This window comes from Saccostrea echinata, unplaced genomic scaffold (assembly GCF_033153115.1).
Source record: "Saccostrea echinata isolate AGI-Se365-2 ecotype Australia unplaced genomic scaffold, CSIRO_AGI_Sech_v1 ptg000014l, whole genome shotgun sequence".
NCBI lineage: Eukaryota > Metazoa > Mollusca > Bivalvia > Ostreida > Ostreidae > Saccostrea > Saccostrea echinata.
The window spans coordinates 12,388,114-12,404,212 of NW_026889763.1; the positions used below are offsets into that span (position 1 = coordinate 12,388,114).

Below are 16,099 nucleotides of genomic sequence, written 5' to 3' on the forward strand. Positions count from 1 at the left end.
TGTTACAATGAATATTAGTGAATATTAGTTATATATATTAAGAAATTATTAAGATTACATTTTCTATGGGCTTCCATAACGTCACAAAGTTATAAATGTTTCCTCAAATGGGAGGAAAAAATTGATTATCGGTTTTGATTTTTAATCTGTCACAGAATTGTATCCGTGTTGAATCCTGCATTGGAATGTATCATACTGTGGTTTGACATAATCTAGATGTAAATTCATAATTTATGAGAAAATGTCACTTGACAATGTTAGAATAAGATACAAATCCATTTCTTTTTCAACAATCCTGAAAGGGTCAATAAAAATAATATTACAAACACGTGCTCATGCCTGTTGTTCATCATTGTAAAAATATTTTCACATTCATTAAATGGCATGTTTCTAAGTTCATAAAGCAGTGGCTAACAATAGTACTAAATATGTGCAAGTCCAAGGAGAATAAAAAAGTGTGGAAATAAAACAAAAGTGCATGATATTGCTGCGTTTTTCTTGTATCCGTTGTCAATACCACTCTATACTCTAGATGCGTAGAACTGGTGATCAACTACAAAAAGTCCGGAAAATAGTGAATATAAGATTTAGGACATTAGCTTTCCTGGAATAAAATTAAAATTGAATTATAAGTGATCAGTATACAAGGAGGAAACAAAAAAAACCTCAAGTGTGAGTGGATGTATGAATGGGTGTGTTTGTAAAAAAAATCATTGTATACAGTTTTGCAGACATTTATATGCACATGTATGTATGTATATCTGCAATGGACAATGTAAATAAATATTTTTTTTTGTTTACAAGCACAGCAAAATAATTTCAAAGAAAAAGTTAATGATTACATGTAGTAATTTCTTTGACAAATGTTAATAACTCTCATGAAAATGCGTCAATCAAAATGACACGAACTCGACAGAAAGTCTTCAATGTAATACACATACTTAACCTCAGCTCATTTCTACAAGCAAAGCAAAAATCGATCCGGAAAACAGTATATAATGGAAATTATCTTAGTATAGGAGAAATAACTTTCTTTAAAAATGGCCCAATGAACATAAAAGCCAAACTTAATCTTTAAAATCGTCAATATAAATACTCGTGCTTCAAATCAGCTAATTATCTACAAGCACAGAAAAAAGTTTGAAAAACAAAGATTGAGTAACAAAGTGACAAACGGAAAGGGGTCATACCATATGCCCCTGCCATTTAAAGCGAAGCAAACAAAATCTACGTTGTTGATGATGTTAGCGTACTAATTTAGCAAAATTCCTTGACACCTCCCCCCCCCCCCCCATATCTTATAAGTTACTTCGACGAAAGGCACTTATATGTTAATGATTTTTCATGAAATGAAACAGCAGGGTCTTCTTTACAGCTACCATTTGTCTATCTTCTCTTTTCAATATGATTTTAAATTCATGTAGAAATTTTTACTTTGTAACCTAGATAATGAAAATGTACTTACTATCAGCAAAATGTGGGAAATCATTAGCTTGATGTAGTATACTTTTGTCTTTTATGATCTTTTTCCAATCATAAAAACCAATAATGTAAAATGATAATATAGATTGGCATAATATTATAATGCAATAATGAATAATGAAGCTTTGCATAATGTATTTATAAAAATTGTCATAATCTACTTTCATATTTTTAATGACAATGATTATGACAATTTAAAATTGCTTGGGATTTTACTAATACTGCAATATCTTTTTCCATTTTGAAATGAAACTGCAGAATCCAATCTGAATAAAAACAATTAATATATAGATTATAATACCAAAACACAAGCCAAAATCTATAGAAACTATAGATTACTTCTTCAATACATTTAATTGTAATATATAGAATATGACGATAAGTAAATGCATAGGGAAATAAACACATTAAAGCATAACATTATCTTTCTTACAAGGCTTTTTTACTGACCGCCTTACTTAAATTATGGATTGTTGTTTTCTGCGGATTAAATCTTGATAACCTTGTTTTACACTTGGATACTGATAACCAGCAAATGAAGAATATATCCACACTCCAACAATAATTAATGTTTAAGACGCCAGTATGATTTTTGCTATTTTATTTATTCACTGTTCTCACATTTTTCTTGAATTGTCTTCCCCATTTTTTCTTGATATTCAGTCCATTGCTCATCATTAATTTCAAGAAATGGTTCTATATCTGAAGCTTGTTTCCTACCGTCCTCCAGTAATTCTGTTACTATGAATGTTCTCTTCTTGTGTTTTATCCAGCCTTCCAGATCTTTCCGCGATGAAAACCGAAGTAAAACTGAGAAATAAAGCTTTCCAAATGTTATGAGTGTTATTCTTTTAATAACTTCGTGTTGTAACACGTAGACTGACGGCTCTTCTTTTACGACTAATTCCCAGGGTATAATTGACTTTAGACGTACACTGTCAGTGTTTAGACCACATAATCTGAATATTTCCCAAAGCTTGTCGTTCGATTTGTCCATATCTATTTTCATATTATTTAAACTCATATATACTAGTACAAGAAATTTTTGTTTTTCTCTTGAAGTTTGCAACATTTTGTCCAGGTATAAACTTAAATAACGCAGTGGTCTATTAAAGAATAAAACACCGCTTTTTGATTTCTGAAATTCGCTACATTTAGAAAACAATGCACATGTTTCCGGGAATCCCAAACTATTAATTTGAAATCTTGTTACTTTTTCTTCTACAATAGAGAATGGTTTATCTGGATTGTAAAACTGGAAAATGGTGTGAAAGATTTGAATCCTATCTCCATGTGATAAATTCCTCCAATTAAGATCAATACAGCGATATTCATTATCATCAACGTCACAATTCTTGACTTCATCTGCAATCGTTCCCCAAGCTTCTTCAGTTGAAGTAATAATCATAAATGTTTGATTTGTTTTCAGGATATGTTTGCATAAATAAATAATTTTTTCTACACGGTTATTTTTTTCTTCGTCAGAAATATCCTCTCTTGGTAATGGTTCCTCTACGATGATAGAATCCTGACAAGAACTCACATCAAACTTCAGTATGTCCTCTATTACAATTGGTTGCCTTCCAGTGAGGGACTTGTATACTTTTTTAGCTGTTGACGATTTCCCGGAACCCCATTTTCCTATCAAACATAGAATTTTCCCACCATCTTTGAGAAAACTATTTGCCTCGTGAAAAGTAGAAGTTTTGAAGAACGGTGTCTCTAGACAAATATGTAATTATTATTATTAAAAATGTTATTAAAGTACTTGGAAATTGTTTTGGCTTCATTGAATTGCAATTTAACTCAAAATTATACCTTTAATTAATAAAGGAATCTGTTCATCTTTTCCATTTGGGCTTTTCTCTAAAATGGAAATTCTTTTAGATAATTTCAAATTAAATATACTTAGACTGAATATAATTCTGTTATGCTCTTTGTTTTATGAATTACTTTTATAAAAGTTCTCTTCCATAAGAAACAAATTCGTCATACACGTATGATTGTAAAAGAAAGAAATTTTTACTAATGAGGAAAGCATTGTTCAAAATCGGAAATATATCAAGTTGCACGTTTTACCACCAAAACAATTGCACATCTATGTATATAACGTAAGAAGATTTTTTTAAATTATCTTTTTTTTGGCATGCCTTCATATATTGAGACACTACGTGTATATAATTGTTTATGATACTTTGCTTTCCTTTATCCATTTCAAATATTGTTATAAAGGACAAGGTATGGTAACGACCGAATCTCGCCCCTTATTTGATGTAAAAATCAGAACAGAGTTAATACTGTGATAGTTTGTAGTTAAGAACTTAAAATGATGCTTGTTTTAAACCCAGCACTAATTTTGATTCAGAGTTTACATGGAGGTCACAAGAGGGTGTAGAAGTAAAACATTTTCCCGAGGTCACAAGAGGGTGTAGAAGTAGGACATTTTCTCAAATTCCCTCAATTCTGGTGGAATTTCGTATTTGAGATACTTTTCTCTTTGGAAAACATAGAGCACAAGCTTGCCTATCTGAGATTTTTATACATAAAATTCATCTGATACTAGTGTATGATATATATAATTTTGGTAGATAGGCAAGCTTGTGCTCTATGTTTTCTGACACAAAATGTGTTGTAAAATCGATGAAAATTTGCATAAAAATGAGAAAATTCGGAAATTGACATACTTTCTGAGCTCTCTGTGACCTTTGTGTATCCCATAACTTAGAACCAATGCTCATTTTTTGGCAGGGGTGACAACAAGTTTTAATTTATAAACTGTTGCATCATTCTAAAAGACACCCCAAATCAGGGGCCAAAAGGGGTTTTAACCTATCTTGTCCTTTATGATCAAACTTGTTCTTACGTCTTCTCTTTCTGTAACAGATAAGAGCTACCACACTGAAAACAACAAGGAGGGCAATTACTCCAATTACCACGCCTGTAATATGCCACGGTAGAGATGAGGTGCCGCCATCATGAGCAGAACTTCAAGAGAAAAAACACAAACAACTGAACATATTCTTTACGTAAAATAAATTGAGGGGCAAGAATAAGGATATTCAAATTACTGGAAATTATTAAAAATCGAAAGACGTGAAATTTATTCTTTTTGAGGAATTGATATGTATTTTCCCTTCGTTTATTTAAAAAAAAAGCTATGAATTACCAACTTCATTTTGATACATTATGCATGTTTGTCACTCAAACCCATTCAACTTTTCAATTCAATGTATCCACGTCGTTTTATTAATTAACAATATTTATTTCAATCATATGTAAACTCGATATTTGCAAGTGAAGTCGAAGTATAAGAAACCACAGAGTCTGCAACATCTGCATCATACTTGAATATTTTACTGATTACAGACATAAATGACTACTAAGAAACTAATCTATATGACAAACGGTATGACATCTGCTTTTCCATTCTCAACTTTCCCCCTTATATAGAAATATTCCAGAATTACCTGCATATGGTTTTTATGTCTCCCAACTGATTCGATACTCAAAAGCATGTTTCAAATACGATCAATTTTTAAACAGAGGGAGGATATTGACAAATATTGACAAATAAGATGGTGTTTTTGTGTTTTAAACTACTCATTTAAAGTCAGAATGAAATAGCACTGTTATGACCTATCATCATGTCCTCAATTTCGATTGGTTTCCGTCCAGTAAGGGAAGTATACACTGTTTTAGCTATTGTCGAATTTCTCGAACCCCACTGTCCCATCAAACATAGAATTTTCCCAACATCCTTGAAAAAACTATATGCATTGTGGTAGGTAGACGTTTTATAGAACGGTGCCTCAAGACAAATATGTTATTGATAATATGTTATTGAAGTCTTCAGAAATTGTATGTTTGGATTTGTTGATCTGTACATATACTTTAAACTCAAAATTATACTTCCACACACAAGTAGGCCCTTTGCATTCATAAATGGAGTACTCAGTAGACAATTCAGTATGAAAATAATGGGCCAAAAATTTGTATTAAAATCACCAGTCAACAATTTACTTAGCGACAAGGTGTAGTTCCAGACAAGGTCGTTATTGTAATGTATGTTCTAAATTTAGTAAGAGTTATGGTTCCTGAAAATGAGCTCTCCTGAAAAAGAAGGTCAAAATTAGTTGTTAACCCACAATGGAGTTATGAATACACTACATGGTGTCAGAAAGAGTTGATATCTCCCTTTTTTCCATCGCCATCTGCAGAAATAAGTGTTGCAGTTGCACAGAAGAGGATTCAAGGATTGTGTGGATACAATGAATCCAGCTGTCACGCCGAAATTTAACTGGGAGCCACGCACAGGATCTCGTTGAGGAATGGCGCACGTTTATACAACACGTGGAATTCTGGAGGAAGGGCCCATTGAGCAAAAATAAGGAAGAGGAACATTGTAATTACCTGATGATATGGATAGGAGACAAGGGGAGAGATATGTACTCAACGTGGAACCTATCAGAGGAAGATAGTAAGAAATTTTCAGTGATAAGGGAGAAATTTGAAAACCACGTGAAACCGAAGTCAGATCGTGTTCATTCGAGATACAAGCTCCCAAGTAGGACACAGAAGGAAGGAGAAAGGTTTGAAAAATTTCTGTTAGATCTCAGCCTATTAGGATCAGGAAGATATGATTCGAGACGCTATCGTGTTCGGTACCCAGGATCACAAGATACGTGAAAAAAGAGCGTTGTTGAAGGTTTAGACTTGACCGTGGAGAAAGCCATTAACTTAGCGCGTACATGTGAAATTTCTAAACAGCAAATACAGTCTATGGAAGACAAATCGGTACATTGAATCTCGAAAGGTAGGACACCCTCAAGCCAGAAGTCAGCACCGACTTAAAGCGAAAGTGAAATTAAAAAATCGATAGTGAAAGACTGTAAATATTGTGGCCAAACTCATGAGTTTAAACGATGTCCTGCATATGGTGAAACAAGTAAAAAATGTGGAAATCCAAACCACTTTGCAGTTAAGTGTCACACACAGGAAGAAAGTATGCTGGCGCTAGTTCAAAGAAAAAAAGAAACAATAGATCGAAAAAAGACTCTACATGCTGTAGAGACATCAGATGAAGAATTCTTTATTGGTTCAGTGAATTTTAATGGGGAAAATCATGATGCAGAATGGTATGAAACAGTGAAGGTGAAGGATACTAATATTCACTTCCAACTTGACACCGGAGCAAAGTGTAATGTTTTGTCATCAGCTGATCTCAAGAAAACAGACAAATACCATGAAAGTTGCTCCAACCTTTTCACAACTGAAGTCATTCTGTGGACACTATATTTGTTGTACTGGTACTGTTATACAACCCTGTGTATAGAAGTATTGTATTTCTCTAGACTATTAAGTACTATTAAGTAAGATTCGCACTTTATTACTTAGCAAACCGTCGACTATATATAAACACAAATGAGACTTACAGAATATGCGTCTGATACAGAGTGTGGGTACACGTCACAACAGGTGCGCCATGTACCACGTGATCTGATGTAGCAAGACAATCCATGCCCGGTACCTCCAGGACCACTACAGAAGGATGCAATGCTGCCATATGTGAAATTCTACGTTATTGTTTCCCATAGAGAATCGCTATGTGCTGACATTTCTCTGAACTACAAATATCGGGCGTCATAATGGAAAATGACGTCAAGCCACTGCGAACTTGATTTGTTTTGACAGGGAGAGTGTCGTAAACTTTGCGCATTATTTTAAACTGCATGTAATATTTTAGAACCCTATTGTAAAAATTCACGTGTCTTAATTGTATTTCAAATATTGTATATCCGAATATTTTAAAGTTCTTTGCTCAGTTATTCTTGATTGAAATTCGGCTAGTTGAAAATGCTTTTAAAAATATACTTTTGAAATGTACTCTGTTTTACACCCGTGGTTTTAGGTAAAATTTACGGTGTGAGGATAAAAGAGCCTGGCGCAGATGATTAATGAGGATTAATTTGAGATTTTTTGCGGAAATTTGTTAAAGGAGTTTGTTTTTTATCTGAATCTTGCTTGGGAAAAATTTGTGATGGCTTTGTTTTAATACAAATTACGATAGTGAGTTGAAAATACCCTCGAATGTGTCGGTAAGTTTAAACTTCTCATGAAATATTTTGTACTCAAGTAATGCTTTCACTTTTCCCAAGCACGATTCGGGATCAGAAGGATATGACAAATTTATTTATATAACAAAATGTTTACAATGTATAATAATTGTGTTAATCGGCTGTGCCGAAGCGATTTATTTGAAAAACTTCAAAAAATTATAAATGACTGTCACGTGATCAACATGTCATGTGATATCTTATCAACCACGTTTATATATATCTGAGAGAACCCTCAATCTAAATTGGCTGTTCTTAGGTACATATCTTACAAATAAAAATCAGAACTAACCTCGAAATGCTACATTTATGTTTTGAGTGCATTTTAAAGCTAAGAGAAACCTTAACATTGCTGCGGTGAATCCTGTTCTGGGAGATGACACATGTTCCAAGCTAGGACTCATTCAGCGAATACACAGCATTGAGAGGAAAAACAGAGCGGTACCACATGGCATTCCCCAGGATTATCAGGGCTTATTCAGTGGACTTGGATGTTTACCAAGCACCTACTAAATCACTGTGGATGAAAACATTCAGCCAGTGATACATCCTCCACGCATGATTCCAATAGCCTTGAGGAATAAGATCAAGGAAGAGCTCGACAGAATGGAGCGTGAAGGACTGATTGTGTAGCAACACGAGTCGACGAGATGGGTCAACTCCATGGTAACTGTTACGAAGCTGAACGAAAAAATCAGGACTTGCATTGATCCTCGTGACCTATATCGAATTTTGGCAGACCAAACTAGATGATGAGAGTTCGAAACTCTGCACATTTAGTTCTCCGTTTAGACGTTAGCGATTCACTGGAATGCCCTTTGGAATCAAGTCCGCACCTCAAGTGTGTTAACGTGCCATATCCGAAATGATTCAGGATCTCGATGGAACAGAAGCAATTATTGATAATATAATTGTATGGGGAACCACGGAAGCTGAACATGACAGTAGTTTGAAAGCCTTACTGGATCGAGCAAGACAGCATAACTTGAAGCTCAGCGTGGACAAGTGTGAGATCAGACGGCATGATTTCCTAATACGAAATTCCAGATATCATTATTAGTGATAATGGACCATAGTTCGGCAGTTATGAGTTCAAGGAGTTTGTGAAATCGTATTACATCACACATATCACGACCAATCCGTACCATGCTCAGAGTAATGGACAGACAGGGCGAATGGTTCAGACCACGAAACGTCTTATAATTAAATCTCAAGATTCATACTTAGCTCTTTTGGAGTATTGGAATACCACAATTGATAGTATTAATATGTGTCCAGCCCAGCTATTTCTAGGACGCAGACTTAAGTCTATCTTACCTACTGCAGTCTGTCTATTGAAATCGTGTGTAGATGACACATTGGTCAAAATGAAATGTCGACAGGAAAAACGGGAGGAGAACTTTTTATCAGATATGTTAAGAAGGAACTACTTAAAGCTCTCAAAGCAGGAGACCAAGTAATGATGCAGAGCCAATCAGGACAATGGACAAGCGGATTCGTTAAGGACTTGCACTTGTTCGTATGTCATCCAGAGCAAAGGAAGATGCTACAGATGGAACCACAAGTTCCTGAGACCTGCTCGTGTCCGAAGTAACTCAGTCTCCAGAGATGATGTCCCTGCATATACCGATGCGACATTGCGTTGAAAGACCACTCAGAGAACCAATGATATTTCAACAGCTTCAGATGTGCAGGAAAATGCCGTCACAGAGACAGCTACATCTGATGTCGAACCACCAACCGAAGACCCTGCACATGTTTCCCGTAGTGGCCGCTGTGTTAAACTTCCCGTATGATACCGAGAATGAACTTTACTGTTAATAGTATTGAAAACTGAACTGAACTTATATTTCATCAGAATTATTTGTGATACAGTTAATAATGAACTTTATCTAAAATCTAATGTAAATGGAAAGTATCAAATTTTGTAAGGGGAAGGATGTAATGTATGTTCTAAATTTAGTAAGAGTTATGGTTCTTGAAAATGAGCTCTCCTGAAAAAGGGTCAAAATTAGTTGTAAACCCACAATGGAGTTATGAATACACAACAGCTGTGTCGGTCATAGAAATGCTGAAAATCGACGTGTTGATACCACTGTATAATAAAAATACTCTTATTTGTTCAATCTAATTAAAATTATATGTTGCGAATACACTACTTCTTCTCAAATATCAAACAACATCCCATTCGGGGTCACATCAAAGTGTCCTTTCGATAAGCCAATGAAATCGCCGTCGCCGAAATCTTGACTTGTATTTCGGATACATTTCTGTTTCTGCCAAACCTAAACGTCCAAGGAGTTTCGTACTAACAAAACTATGCATGGCAAAGGCCGTGCTTTGTACTTTGTACGAATGTGACATGTTGGATATATTGTATAGTTTGTGCATTTTTGTTTGCTTGTTCGGGTAAGAATGGCGGAAGGGCGGAGTATACATTCAATTTATACCAAAATTAACTTAAATCAATATAAGACAGATTTCTAAGCATCAGAGAGGTTATGATGTAGTCGTGGAACTATTTTTAGAATTGTATACAGAAGCTTGAATGGGCCAAAATGTTCATGTTTATTATATTTGAAAGACCATGAATGTCTTTAGTAAAACATCCATTCATGAAAGATGTGTCAGCATCAGCCGTGGCTTTTATTTTGAGGTCAAAGGGGTGCATCGAATCAACGTATGAATGAAAATGAATATTATTAATTCTAAACTAGTATTTTTCCCCCACTGCATTTTTTCTGTCATACATACCTTCCCTGTAGACAAACTGGATCTGAAAATCAATCAAAAATGTTTTTAGTTATAGAATGACAAAGAAAGGTTAGTTAAGGACAGATGCTACAAACAAAAGTTTTCAAAAATCAATGAAATTGCATAGATTTTTACAGTGTATGGCGATAAGAAAGAAATTGAAACATCGTAGAAAGTCTGCAATCTCTTGATATTTTAGAGATTTAGTATATGCATCATTTACAACCAAAAACGTCTAAAATATATACCCATTCATAATCTAATGTTTGTTTCTAGCCTGTTTCCTTAAATCCTTCTTTCGTCTGCCATGAATAATATATGTTTGTCTAAAACAGTAGCTAGGTACGTCTAAATAAGTTTATTTGATTTTAAGCTAATTAACAGTGTTGGTTCTATTTACTTATGAAATTGTTTGAGACAAGACCTCTTTGTCTGTACATATGAAATCTGTATCACAACCAAAAGATCTTGGAATAATCAAGGAATTTTCAAAAACAAAAGAATTCAATCAACCGGAATTGTACAACAGATTCTTTTCTGTGTAGAGATTTATGGTATCTAGTCCTTTTGTAGACAGAAACAAAAATGTACATTCAAAAGTATGGACATGTAGATCAATATATGGGTCGATACTTACATTTATAAACCTCACTGGTTTTAAATGCTTCATCTGGAGAGTCGGTTGAAATATGACAAGGAACTGTGTTCACATCATTAGTGTCTCTATTGTACTCGGGACAGAAATCTTGCAACGAAAAAAATCTCGAAGTTGTAGTGCATTATCTTTTCAGTGACTTTTTGCATTGACATAAGAAGCTTTAACTCAAAGTCTAACTGCATAAAAATTTAAAACACTAAAATATTTCTCCAGTAATCAAAATATGAATTATTTATTCATTGCGTCAGTATGGAGAGTGAGTGAAGTTTTCCGTCAAATCATATCAGGCAAACATTAACAGCAACATGTCATGCTAACCATGGTAACGTGCCCGAACGTTTAAGCACGTTTTTTTAGTTTGCAGCAATGCAGAAACGTGAAAGATACTGTTTCGAAAAAGGCAAGGAGGATTTTTACTCACATGATAAAGATATTTGGGAAAAAAATTGTTACACTTTTAGCATTCTTATTTCCTAAGTTTAATGTAGAAGATTAAAATGGTTCTGGAAAAAAAGGAAACATAAATTTTGATATATGTGTTTTAATGTGGATCTGTACAGAGAAATATAAGTAGAAATTACCTGTTAAAGCTAAATAAAGTCTTATTTTTTTCTAATAGTTTGCCTTAGTGTTACGTGACATATAAATCAGTGAGCCTGAAATAAAACATACCACAGATTCTGACACATCTGTTTCATTTTTGGATATTTTACTAGAAAAAGACATTAATGGTAACCTACGAAGGTCGTTCAATAAATAATGCAAAATGTCATCTAAAAATAGGTAAAGCATGTAAAGCAGATTCTTAATACTTTCAATCCCTAAAAGCATTCCCTGTTAATATTATCACATGTCTAAAGTCTTTGTACACATGACCAGATAACCTCAGCATACTCATCTTTAGGGATGTCCTAAAGACACTGATGAATAGCAATTTCCATGATATACCTGAAATTGTAAAATATTCCTTTGATTACTTTCATATGTTTTTGGAAGAAAAAGATCTCACAATGGCTAATATCTAGCTAATATGGGGGATACCCAAGCTCTGTAAACTTTCCTTTCTTCAAAATTTATTTTATTTCTCTATGCTTATTTGCAACAGCGTTTTCAGGTGCAATAAAATACTCCGGGGACCAGAATTTGGGCTTGCTTTGCAGGAAATCTGCTTAACTTTCTTGAGTGAAATTTTTACATAAAAGTTACCATTGATAATCCTTCCTTTGGCGGTATTACATGTTTTATTAGACCTCTTGAATAAAAAGAAAATTAATAAAACATATTTCGAACCCTTGCTTCTCTTTGCAATAATAGGACGACAGCTTTCTCTTTTATTCCACATTTTATTCTTAATCCTCCTTTACGGCTATAAAAAAAGTACATCCATGTTTCGTTATCCATCACTCAAGGTTATCAAATCTTTTTTGTAAACATGTTTATTTTTAAATAGACCATCGGTACATTTAACGTGTGTTTTCTCTTAGGCATTTGTAAAGAAATAAGGCACCCATCTGATAGAATTATTGGTAGATTTATTTTATTTGTCAGAAATCTATAAACTGTTTTGACGATGAAATGTTTCGTGTTTTAGCAAAATCTATCTACGGAAATTTGGCATTTTCAGATATCACGGCATCGATATTTTTTGTGCCCCTACAGATTTCGATCGACCAGTTTGACTGCAGTCTTTAAATTGTACTTTTTTCTTTTAAATTTCCAAATCCTTCTGAAAACTATACAGTATGAAAGACTAATCTTTCTACATATCAAAATCATATCTTTAAAATGGTTTATTCAGCTATTTATGTAATGAAGCACAGTTTTCATATACGCCCTCATTTTAATCTTCTTGGTAGAGATCATTATTTAACAGTTTTCAGCTCAGTGTAGTGACCATGCTTACTTTAAAAGTTTTAAATTCCTTTGCAGCAACAATAGGAAAAAGCGTGGGGTTTTCTGTGATTAGAAGTTCTTAAATAAAACATTTCAACTGTTAAAAAATAAAATTAAATACTTCTACATTTGTTATGATAAACTGTATGTTGCATTACTTATGGAATGACCCTCGTAACAACAAAACTTTATGACAAACGTGATGACTTCAATTTTTCAATCGTCAACTTCGCTTACTTATGTGGCAATATACCCTTATCACCTGCATATGGGGTTTTTGTCCCCCAGTTGATTCGATACACAAGAGGATGCTCTACGTATGAACAAACTGTAAAACGAGGCAAACAATTGACAAACAGTTGATGAAACATGGATACCAACAGTCTCGTTTAATGTCATCATTTTATAGTCGATACAAATGCAATCTATCATTAAGTCAATGCTGAATGAATTTTTCATACTAATTGTTAGGCCAGTATTTACACACTGAATTGTCTACGGATTTTTCCGTTTTTTTCCGATTATGACAAGGAGCACACGGCGGTTGTGACCGGTCGGCAGAGGATGCTCACTCTTTCATAGCACCTGATCCTACCTCTGATGTTTCTGAAGGACCGTGTTTGCTCTGCTCTCGATTTGTATTATTCTAATGGACTTTAAGCTTGAATACTGTTCGTTATCTCCATATTTCTTAAACACTTCTATCTAGTGTTTCTCCTATATGAGCTCTGCGAAGTCATTTTTGATGTAAATTCATTTCAAATCATATATTAAAGGTTAGATCATTAAACACCCAAAACTATACCAGAAAATCTATGAAGATGACTACATTAGCAAAACATTTCCTTAATTAAATAATTATTCTTAATGGGTCAGAGATTAAAATTGAAAGTTGTGGATAAAGCTAAATAATTATTTAGTATGCATTCTTTGGTTATGAAATATTCACTCTCAAAATTGATAAATGCAATGTTTAGAATCAAGTGCCCTTCTTTTAAAAAAAACATTATATTATTGTTTCCAGGGTTCAGATTACAAATACATTTCAGTGGATCAAGATTAATAATGAATTTAAAAAGGATGCAATTTAATAGCCATTCTCTGTAACCACTTAAACTTTTGTGGCACGCATAGTCACAGATTTTTTTCAAATTTGGCTAGAATTTACCACCTCATAAACTACTCCAAAAAATATTGTTAGATCACATGAATGTTGAGTAGTTACCATAGAAACGGTGTCTAAAGTTGATTTTTTCTGAAAAAATGCAATTTTTGGGAATGTCAATCAATGAAATGCGGCTACTTCAATTCATGTTACTCACAGAAATAAAAAGTATGACATCTGAATTTAAAAGGCATTTAAAAACATTGTTGGTATTCAGTCTATAAATATAAGAAATCTATGATTAAAATAGCAGACATTCATTTAAAAATTGAATTATCTCCCTTTGATAATTGTGAGCTCTTTGGTGCGAGAGATAAAAAAATCATTGGACAAAACTGACTGGAAGTTGTTTACATTATCAACATGTATCCTGGATTTCAAGTAAAATCAAGTGGTTTTTTCTGTTCAATTAATGTGCATACAAATTTTAACTTCTTTGTTTATTTCATGCAAAAGAATAATTTTGATGAGTGAACAGTGGCGAAATGTAAAAGACCACATGGTACAGGAAATCAGCTCTGTGCACATTCATGATATTGAAGCCTAAGCCTCAAGGTCTTAGGAGTTTTAAAATGGAGATAAAAGATAAACTTGAGATATCAGAATTATATTGAATTGGTTGTAAGAAGAGGTACAATGTCTCAGTCAGAGTGGTATATTATAATGAATACAGCCTTGGAAAGTCAGTGCCTTTTTAAAACAAATGTGGGGGAAAAACCTGAATTATGATGTGAGAGAACTAGGCTATTGATTTTACCTAAATAATTAAAGTCAAGCTACATTTACATGTTTGTACAGAACTGGAAGTTGAAGTTTATATTGAATGATGTTCTGTCATTAAAGGAATGACCATTTGATGCGGGGGGGGGGGGTTACAGATTTTAGAAACTAAAGTCCGTTCTTGAAAATGTTGAAAATAAATAATCTGTCTTCAACTGGCAGGGAAATGAATAACCCATCTTTGATAAGTGTTACAACCTCCAACCCAAAGGCACTTGTTTCGGTAATAATTTTTTAACCCATATTATAAGTATTATTATTATACTATGGGTTAAAAAAATTATTCCGGAAACAAATTTTGGACATTTTCCCTTGGGGCGGGATGGATTGTTTATTTTATTTTCAGTGAAGCAAAAAAAAAACATAATCTGTCCTGGATCATATTGGAAATAAATAATCTGCCCTTCAATTCCATGAAAATAAATAATCTGACTCGGAAAAAATTTGCCCTCCCCCCTTCTGAATCAAATGGTCGTCCCTTAACCAATAGTCAACGCAGTCATATTATGCAGTTTTAAACAGAATTTATGTAATTCATAATTTACAATTTTTACACCCTCATTCTAAAATTAAAGAACGTAAAAGTATATTTTATCTCTATTCAAAGGCTACATGTAGAAAACAATCCACACCTAAAAACCCTGTATTAGTGAGGGATGTAACAGAAAACTCAATCTTTTTAATACTACTGTTTGCCTTTATCTGCATCTGATTCAGAAAAAAAGAGAGAAAAGTTATCTGTGTATATTTCAGATTAGAACTTTTTATTCAATGACTTTGAAAATATTTAGTACAAAGAAATTGATAATGTTCCTTATCCAAGTATTTTCTTTAAGGGAACGGTCTTTATCCCCCCCCCCCCACAAAAAAATTGTTAAGGTCAGTAATGAGAATGTTTTGTTTTGTAATTGATTCCTTTCGACCAGTGAAAATTATACTTTTGATTTTTTTTTTGGGGGGGGGGGGGGGGTGGGGGTGGGTGGGGGGTTGCATAGAAATACAAATTGTCTGAATCATATTTAAAGTTATCATTTTTATCAAGTTTATCATTTCTCTAGACTAAGAAAAATGTAGATTGAACCTTGTAGCAGTAAAATTAATAGTAAATCTGTGTAGCTGTATTTTACTGATAATGAAAACATAAATAAATTTCTGACAAGCCCCCCACCCCCACCCCACCCCTTTCTACCAAAAGAAAAAAATCATAAAATTAAACACAAAAAATCTATACTCGCGAATGGGGGCGGGTTGGGG

At 33.6% G+C, this 16,099-nt stretch overlaps 1 protein-coding gene across 2 annotated transcripts in view; it reads right to left on the reverse strand.

The window, feature by feature from the left end:
* LOC133186759 (uncharacterized) overlaps positions 1 to 16,099 on the reverse strand; it is a 217,682-nt gene that overhangs the window by 34,575 nt on the left and 167,008 nt on the right. Inside the window, exon 4 of one of the 2 annotated variants that reach the window (XM_061322058.1) lies at positions 499 to 553. The exons of the other annotated variant lie outside the window; for it this stretch is intronic. Coding sequence (XP_061178042.1) covers positions 550 to 553 — 4 coding nt within the window. The 3' untranslated portion in view covers positions 499 to 549. Of the gene's footprint in view, positions 1 to 498; positions 554 to 16,099 lie in introns of those variants that run through there. 2 annotated transcript variants of the gene reach the window in all.